General features: G+C 40.0%; 1 protein-coding gene and 1 non-coding gene across 2 annotated transcripts; both read right to left on the reverse strand.

The window, feature by feature from the left end:
• Positions 1-982: 982 nt before the first annotated feature.
• Positions 983-1055, reverse strand: trnaa-agc (transfer RNA alanine (anticodon AGC)). The gene has a single exon. It is a non-coding gene; the product is annotated as a tRNA-Ala (tRNA).
• A 1454-nt stretch (positions 1056-2509) lies between these two features.
• Positions 2510-9590, reverse strand: LOC135525583 (microtubule-associated protein RP/EB family member 3-like). The gene is made up of 7 exons (XM_064953286.1): positions 9483-9590; positions 7815-7938; positions 7321-7466; positions 6966-7122; positions 5556-5698; positions 4986-5138; positions 2510-4572 (listed from the first exon to the last, which is right to left on the reverse strand). Exons 2-7 carry the CDS (start codon positions 7933-7935, stop codon positions 4504-4506), a joined length of 789 nt encoding a protein of 262 aa, XP_064809358.1. The 5' UTR covers positions 7936-7938; positions 9483-9590; the 3' UTR covers positions 2510-4503.
• Positions 9591-9702: the final 112 nt, after the last annotated feature.

Below are 9702 nucleotides of genomic sequence, written 5' to 3' on the forward strand. Positions count from 1 at the left end.
AGTCTGTTCCTCTTTGTCACTCCATGCATCTGAATCCAATACAATCTGTTTTCAGAATATCTTAGCAAGAAATGAGGCATCAGTATTATGGAACCACATAATACTTCAACAGGAAGGCTATGTCTGGACTGCTGGATGAAACAAATGACGGTTGGTTAGTTAGACTGCAGTAAAGTTAATAATACAATTGGAAAATAGCTTGTGGTACAGTAGGTTAAAATTCTTTGGACCTGCCATAAACATGTATGTTTTAATAATTATCCCTCATTATCATCTAATAATGATCACGACTAAATATGAGACATTTGGAGTCAGTTGAAATGTTGATCCATAATATATATATAGCCTTCAGTGGAGTGCATTGTTTGGTGTATCTAGATAAGCAAACGTTGTACATCGCTGCCCATTGAAACTTGACTGAGTGTTTGAGGGGTTCTTGACTGTGAAAGTGTACGACATCGATGTGCTGTTAGGTTTCAGCCTTTCACATCGGACCCGGGTATAAATACTATTCGAAATTATTTCAAAATTCAAATACGTAAAAAGGAATGGGGTTGCCTGTCTTAGAATAGTCGCAAAACTGAAAACCCACACATTTGGTATTCTAGGCAGTCTAGAGCAAATTAGTTCCAAGTATATGATCGATTTTAAATAGTATTTGAACCCAGATCTGTTACACATAGATATGTATAACTTACTGTGATTTTATTGGAGTGTATTTGGTGTGCCTTGAGTATCGAGCACACAGTGCTGTTCAGTATTGAATTAAGGATTTTGTTCCGATTTGACTGTTTATTGTGATTGTCCCACAACCAACAAAATAATGGACCTATTGGAGAAAGCGTTTTGTAGGTTAAAAACCTTTCGTTCTTAAGGTTGATTTTCATACTTGATGTAGTATATAATACGTATTTTAATTTAACGTTAGAGTAAACTCGTAATAAATGCGCTTTACATTCACTTGCTCTCTCAAGAAAAACTTTGGAGGATGCGGGCATCGATCCCGCTACCTCTCGCATGCTAAGCGAGCGCTCTACCATTTGAGCTAATCCCCCGGATAAGAGTTATAGGGGCTGTGTAAATACACCAGCTGGTCAGTGTTGTGTCGAATTTAAACTAAATAGATTGGGTAGAATGAAAATTCGACATTCATACCCGACTATTTCTTTTTACATGTATTTTGCTTGATTGGTCTACGAAAATAATAGAAGACGAATGCTATTCATTTTTTTCAACACTGCAACACTGTGTGGAACGATAATGCCCTTTACAGTCCTTGGATGGAAACGCACTCTTTTTTTGTCCCCACTAATCTGCGCAATGATTTATATAAAAATTATGGATTTACTGACAAAATACATGTCTCTCCGCCCTAACAATGGGAATCGTTGTCCACAAAGCAGCACGACGGACTGTCTAGCTCCCGCATATCATTTATTTGGATTGGTGGATAAATCTCACTTTTCTAATCCTGTTTTGAATATTCGATGGATGTTGTTGATGTCAACCGCCTGTAATTCAATGGCGATAGATGCTATGCTACTAGCCTCATAACATGAATATGCATATAACCATTTCGAGACAACTCCGATATACGTTTTTTCTCAATGTTGATGGATATCACTTGTCTTACTTATATCAGTACACTCGTAACAACTTAAGTGTTACGAAACTTATATTCGATCAAATAAACCTTACAAGCATTACACTACAGACGCAAAAACATCTGCTAACCATATGTGACCAATAAAAGTAGATTTTTAGCAAATGAATGTATTTGTTGACCAAATTCAACCTCCATACAAAAACTCCTTGCTTTGGTATGCGAAACAACGAAAATACGCCATCTGCTGGTGGGAGGAGATTTTCCGCCGAGTTGGGCATTTCTTCCCCTTCCTGTTTCGACTCACGGTGGCTGTTTTGAAGCCACCGCGCCTCCATCTTGGCACTCCCCCACCATTGTAAAAAAAAAAAAATGTGGAAGCTTAATGCATTAATCAATGTCAACATATGTTTTGGCGCCGTTTATTCTATTATAAACACCTCAATGCATACTTTTACATTGTAATATGTGATATAAGCATATATAAAAATGTATTTAAAGTATACTTTTTTGAAAGTATGGATGCTACTGTCCCCTACTACAACCAAAGAATACTTAAATACACATAATTTTGTCCTTGAAACATTTAATTGAAATATTGTAGAATTCTATTCATTCATATGGAGGACTGCTCCTTCTGAGTGCAAATATCACTGACCAGTGGCTTCAAAGCATCTCACTGGCCAACACAGAGCATCAACAATCCAGGGTTTATATACATAATTGATTCGACCTGTAGACCAGCTGACCAAATTAGGCAACCAGTTTACCATATTAGGCAAGATTTTACTTCTGGGTTAACAGAGATAAGGCCTACCATTGAGAGTGGGGCCCATAGAAGGGCCAGTGGGCTCTTTCCATGGTTTTCTGTGCCCACAATATTTTAGCCAAACAGAAATCAACAACAGTATTGTAACAGTTTATTTCACAATTGTTTGTTTATTTACTTAATACAACTCAAAGAGATGAGAGTTATGCAGACAGCCAGAGCACATGAGAGAATGCAGGTCAGATTCTATTGCAGATGGCTGTAGGTTTGCTTTGACAAGGCAGTAGTACAGGGCAAAGGAGTTCTATTCCTTATGATGCTCATGATGACCAGCATCATTTTGAACTGGTCATAGACCCCTAACTAACTCAGTCCATCCCAAACGGCACACTATTCCCTATTTAGGACTCCACTTTTGATATATTATTATTCTTTATCCAGCTACCAGTCACGTTCTCCTATTCCCTGCCTACAGTATATGTACATATCTACCTCAAATACTCAAGTATCCCTGCACATTGTACATTTGGTATTAGCACTGACCCTGTATATAGCTTCCTCTCTTATTTCTTAGTGTTTTCATATATTTTGATTACTGCACTGTTGGGTACAGCACACAAGTTAAGTATTTCACTGTACTAAAACTTGAACTTGATTTGGGATGCAACCTCCTGACTTCCTCGTTCTCTAAACTCAAACATGAAATTAGTAAGACGACTCATTACAGCTGAGCAATATATTATAGCAAAAAGTAGAAACACAGCAAAATTAGCAGCAGAAACGTGATATGATCAAATCAAAGTAAATCATTGTTTTCAGGCTCTTTTAAAAACAACACATTTTTACAGTTAAATTAAAAAAAACTATTTGCTGCCATAGTCAGCCTACATAGTAACTCAGGTATTGTTAATACCAAATGAATGTTAAACTCATTATACATAATAAATACCATGGCATGTACCCAGACACTTCTATTTGAACATAACATCTCCACATAAATGAGTTTCTGAATATATCGCCCATTCCCTGTTAATTTAGGGCATTCTCATGTTCAAATACAGCTCATCCAGAATGAGTACAGTCAAAGAACATTGGTCATATCCTATACCGAAATTATTATTTCTGGAACACTTTCTTTTAGGAATTTTCCCTTGACGTTACTACATGCCAACAACTGAAACAAAAAGCTTAAGCCTTTTCACTACCATGAGCATACGTTATAGTATTGTTTAATTTACATACATTTTGCACCAATTATTGTACCGATAGTAGTTAAAATCCAAATCAATAAATAAGAAAGTAAAAACAAATTAAATATAATTTGTTGTCATAGGTGATTTTGTTAGTCTATTTTAGGACTCTTGTGGTACCCTGTAATACAATAACATGCACAAGGTGCTTTCTACACTCCGGAATAGAACCAAAATGAGTTTTAGAAAAAGCGCGAGTCAAACCAAACGACAAACAAACAAATGCATTCAGACATCTACCTTATTTCAAAATCGTTCCTTTTTTGTCATATTTACAACTCTGAATGAATTGTGCAGGCCTAACACCCCCATTAATATCCCCTTGGTTTGGGTCATTATTCTGTGTTACTATGTACCATGCTGGAACGACTAGGATATGTTCTGTTATTGTTGCTGCTACTGTGTCATTGGGGAGGGAGCGAGGGGTAGCTTATGAGATGTAATGGTGTATGTACAGTACATTGCAGAGGGGGAAGGAGGAGACACACATATATACATATGAAAAGAGATAGAACAAGAACAAGAGAGGGGCAAAAGAGAGGGAGAGGCAAAGAGAGGCAGAGAGACAGAGAGAGAGAGAGAGAGAAACAGAGAGAGAAACAGAGAGAGAGAGAGGGGGGGGTGGATAGACAGAAGGGTTTAGAGGAGGGAGAGGGAGATGTGAATAGACAGAAGGTATTAGAGGAGGGAGAGGGGGATGTGAATAGACAGAAGCGATTAGAGGAGGGAGAGGGGGATGTGAAAAGACAGAAGGTATTAGAGGAGGGAGAGGGGGATGTGAATAGACAGAAGCTATTAGAGGAGAGCGAGGGGGATGTGGATAGACAGAAGCTATTAGAGGAGGGAGAGGGGGATGTGAATAGACAGAAGGTAGTAGAGACTCAGTATTCATCCTGGTCCAAGTGGGCCTGTCCATCAATCTCGTCATCATCTGGAGCAGCAAAGCCGTCCTAAAATACAGATATCATCAAATTTACAGAGAATGTTGATGATAACCCACAACCCTTGTATACTTTATAATAATATGAGTTAATATGTTATACGTGAGAGGGGTAGAGCCAATTAAGGATAGCTAATTGCAATTGCTATCTCTAGTTTTAAAAAAGTTGGCTATTCTATACTTTGGGCTCTGTTCAATCCCTATTGCGCAAGTACAGATTTACAGCGTGATTGAAATTTAAAGGCAAACTTCCCACGTAAACGCTGCTTAATTTGTCTCAAAAGGAAATTACATTGACATTTCTATCACGCAATCTGTAAAGTTTTAGCGATACAGATTTAATAAAAGCCCTTAGTTTCAGTGTTGATCAATGTACAGTATATGAACAAATCAAATGAGTATATCTGTGGTTCTGAGAGGTACCTCTGTGGCGTAGAGAATGTCCATGATCCTGGAGAGGTGAGGGTTGGTGTCACTCTCGTGTTCCTGACAGATCAGCTCAATGTCTCTCAGCTTACTGAAGTAGAAATCTCTCTCCTTCTCTAGTCCGTCCACCGTTAACTTCAGCTCCATTAACTACACAGGGGAAGAGAAGAAAGGTTGTTTCAAACACACAGGGAATGACAATGTATATGTAGTACTCATTGAGTAGTGTTATGTTAGTAACATACTTAAACTGTACTTACATTTAGTTTCCTAATATGCCCCAAATATATCCTTTATTGTCTACGTGACAACAGTAAGCAATTAGGATGCTTACACATTCCAAAGACCAAAGCATGACTTAGCATTACTTAGCCCTAAGATGTGGGTGTAGGCTACGGTCAAGTCTCAGGGCTAAGCATGACTCTACTTGCAGTAAATAAAACCTGATAACTGAGGCAAAACGAATATACGTTCATTTGTATTGAATACTGTCAGTACTCCAGTCATATGGCCCATTAGTTTTACTTGACCTATGTGAAGGCCTCCTTACCCTCCCTGGGACTCTACCTGTTGATTTAGCTCCAAGAGTTCTGCGTCGGTGCCCCCGTTCCGCGTCAGGGCCGGGGCCTTCCTCACATGCACAGTGGTGTTCAGCACCCTCTGGGGCGTGGGTAGGATCTTGGGCACCGTGGGCGAGTGCCTCTGGGGGCCTGGAATAATCAGATAGTGTTAGGGCTAGGTTCCATCCGTGTCACAGATCTGTGGTATAGCACGATCTAAAGTTAAAGGCAATGTTCCCGCGTTCACAGAGATTCACGGTAAACGCTGCATATGTCGGCTCAATCGGAAAATGACCTTTACGTTTCCATCGTGCTATACTGTGGCTCTTCTGCAATACAGATTGAATTGGGCCCTTAGTGTTGCAGTGCAGGTTTATTGTTCTAACATTTAGACCAGGATTCAATCCAAGGTCATTTACAGTGAACGTGATCTCGGAAAACGTAGGAGGGAGGAAAATGCCTTTAAATGTCTAGTGCACTGCTCTATAACGCGCCTTGGATTGAATCCCAGCCATATTCATAGTAAATGTAAACAAAATACTATTAAACAAACAGTAAACTAAAAGTAGTCAAAACACTAGTAAACATCTTGAACAAATACTAATTGATTGTCATCCCATGCGTTCAAAGCTATGGATACAACTACAGCATTTCAATGAGAACCCATGTTGAAAGCATACCATCATGTTTTGCCTGTGGTGTAACCAATGAGAACCATGTTGAAAGCATACCATCATGTTTTGCCTGTGGTGTAACCAATACTATGGATTTTGAGAAACGATGCTGATTGATTTTCAACCTTAATGCCAAAAGACAATGCACAAAAAAACCTGCTTTTATACATAGCAGGGCACATTTTTTACCTTTATTCAACTAGGCAAGTCAGTTCAGAACAAATGATTATTTAAAATGACAGCCTACCGGAGAACAGTGGGTTAACTGCCTTGTTCAGGGACAGAAGGACAGATTTGTACCTTTTCAGCTCGGGGATTCAATCCAGCAACCTTTCGGTTACTGGCCCAACACTATAACTACTAGGTATGAAGGGTCCCAAAGGGGTGACACAATTATCAATTCACTACATGAAGGATCACTAGAACAAAATGTATTTATAGATTGGAAAATAATGTCTTTGTGTTCATCAAGTCTGCTAAAGGTACTGTGGAGATTACAAGAATCCTTGACATTCACTCACAGACCTACCTTTCCTTGACTGTTTCTAAAATGCTGTGGATCGTGCAGTGCACACACACACACACAGATACACATACACACACACACTTGCAGAGCGCTGTGAGTGTTTTGAGCCATCCAAAGCTCAATCAGCGAGACAATCCCATTCAGAAGAGGTAGAACCATTCTGTTGGGTTACCTGCAGGGCCATGAGTTCTCTTTGGTCTGTGGGAAAAGTGATCACCTGGATTGGGGGCGGGGTTCACATCTTGTCCCTGTCTGGCCTGTAGCGGGTCGTACTCCTTCCCATCATAGTTGGCGTCAAAGAATTTCTTGAACCACTGCACGAACTCAAAGTTATCCTGGAACTTTCCTTTTACCAGCTTCTCCACGGGAATTATCTGTAGGAATAAGAATACAAGTTAGAACATGTTTTTCAGAGATGACAATTACATATGAGATGAAAATCTTTCCATTGAAGAATCTAGCTGCAAGCCCTTACATGGCTGCAGTCACAATTCGTTCGGGACACAACTTCTTTCAGTATATAACTGATTTACAATGCTTTACAGATGATGATAAATAGATAATAGCCTGACTTTGTCAACGCCCATCCTCTTGAAGGCAGCCTGGAGAACCTTGAAGTTGTGTATGAACTCGTGTTCCAGCTTGGCCTGGAACTTGACCTTCTTTAGAAGGACACAGCCTGGAAACAGCATGTCCATGAACTGACAGTACGCTGCCCCTGAAAGGTAGGGGGGGAGGGCATACTGCTATTAAACAACACCATGTCAACATCATCTCATTTACTCATCATTTGAAAGGGTTTGTTGAGGTCCATGCCGACAGGCAAAACCTGTTGAAATTATGTCATCACAACCAAATTACAACCATTGTAATGACGTCATTTGAATCAGATTTTCACACTGGGACGGGGAAAGGACCCGTTCAGTACATTCATTTGGGAGGTGAGATGAGGGAACAATGGCTGTGTTGTCTGAGCCGGTTAATATATAAGGAACCAACAACAACAACAACAAAAAGAACCCAAAAAAGTGATCAATGACATCAGGAGGACTGGAGAAAAACATACCCGAGCAGAGCTGTTCTATCTTGGTGTAGGTGAGGTGCAGGGAGTCGTTGAGCCAGGCCAGCATGTCATGTCGGCTCAGGGTGTCACAGGACACAGACGTGGCGTGCACATTCACTGCCATCCTCTACACCCAGAGGACAATAAAAACATGGCAAAGATGTTCAACTGGGCAGCCATTAAGCAAACTTCCTAGCTGTTTTGCAATGCTGCAAAACATACATTGAATTGCATGGTTAAAAAATACAAAAAATTACTATTGTTCACCATTCAAGGAATAAATATGAAGATGAGGGTTCGTCAGAAAATCATCAAAGAGAGCTTTGTTCCAAAAGTGGCTTTGACATGGTCTACAAAGCCTGCCTACAGGTATTTATCAGCAAGATCTGATCACTACAATACAGGAATATAAATATAACTTATGCCTAAAGTTGACAGTATAAGAGTACACTTTCTGGGCTAGTTTGATGTTGCAGGAGTCTTTTATTTTTCATTTTCAATCTTCTTTTGTCACAATAATCCTCTCAGATTAGACAGAATGTCCTAGTGCTTGAAAGAAGCAGCACAGACAGGAAGGACACATCTGGCCCTCAATTTACACAGAGGTAAATCTGTAAATCTGTCTTTCTGCTGTTTTAGGAACAACAACAAATATTTACTAGGCTACGATTCTAGCAAAATCTGAAATGCAGAAACAACAATCTCACATATTATCACTACAGAGATGTCTGGCACTGATAACAACCAGAAATATTGGTTTGACCCAGGATATGTGGCAATGTGTAGAGGAATATGTATTTGATCACCACCTGTGTAGAAACGAACCGAAAAAGCAGTAGCCAATGCATCGAGTGGCGTGAATAAAGTTTCTCCAATATGGTGCATATTTATATGAAATTCAAAGTAAAGCCTTATAATGTATGAATGATCAGTCTGTGCCAGCAAAGAAGAAAGTTTTTCCCTATTTCTGCCCTTGCTTTCAGTCTCAACATAAATGATTACATAGCGATATACAATACGTGATACAATACGGGCACCAGCCCTCCCATGAGTTTGCATTGAATAACACTATCTGTCAAATCCCACGCGGCTGCACAATTAGGTAATAGCCTATAATGGAAAGTAGTCCACCTGCCGTAAACGGTTTTATAGAGGGCTGTGTGTAGAAGGTAATTTACATCAGCGTGTATAATACAACAATCATTATTGCATTGTAAAAATAAAAAAAACACAACAGACTATCGTTCGAGGAGGAGTCGATTTTATTCTCGTCTCTAAAACCTATTCTATTCTAGGCCTTTGAACGGTACGCGACCTCACTCTAATACATTGTTCACAAAATGTATTTACCTGGGTTTTAAACGCGGAAATGTGCTATTTATTGCATACCCAGAGAACAATACATTTGTCCAATTTGCATTTGGTGCAAAGAAACAAAACCCTGCAATGTTAGTTGCTAGGCTATCCAAACGGTCGCCCGGACCCCCTCTGCAGGCCTCCCCGAATAGACACACACAGAGACAGGACTGTCACTGTGAAGAGAAATATCCTCACTGGATGAACAAGAGACACTTTATTGTCTTCTGAAACGCTAAATGCACCTACAAAATGTCTTACTTGCAACGGCAAATGCAGTGTTTTGGCTATAGGCCTAAAGTCATTACTACTCACTGTATTCAGACAGCTATCTTTCTCTGTTGTTATTTCGCTGGCAGTATTGCTATGCTCCAATCCTCCGTTGTGGTTGTTGCCAGAGCTCCTGCGCGGTGCAGTGGTTAGTAACGGGCCGCCCCCCCCCATCGCTACCGACGCCCAGTCTGCAACAATCTGGCATTTATTGCGCATGCGCCAGACTCCATGCTGTTGGAGGCGCTTCTACCGGAATACCGTT

The sequence above is a fragment of the Oncorhynchus masou genome, chromosome 32, assembly GCF_036934945.1.
Source record: "Oncorhynchus masou masou isolate Uvic2021 chromosome 32, UVic_Omas_1.1, whole genome shotgun sequence".
NCBI lineage: Eukaryota > Metazoa > Chordata > Actinopteri > Salmoniformes > Salmonidae > Oncorhynchus > Oncorhynchus masou.

Coding starts and splice junctions, on each gene's coding strand:
- LOC135525583 (XM_064953286.1), bottom strand. CDS start 7,935: ATGGCAGTGAATGTGCACGCCACGTCTGTGTCCTGTGACACCCTGAGC. Junction 7,123..7,320: donor AGAGGATGGGCGTTGACAAA/GTCAGGCTATTA, acceptor TTATTCCTACAG/ATAATTCCCGTGGAGAAGCT. Junction 5,699..6,965: donor GAACCCCGCCCCCAATCCAG/GTGATCACTTTT, acceptor TGATTATTCCAG/GCCCCCAGAGGCACTCGCCC.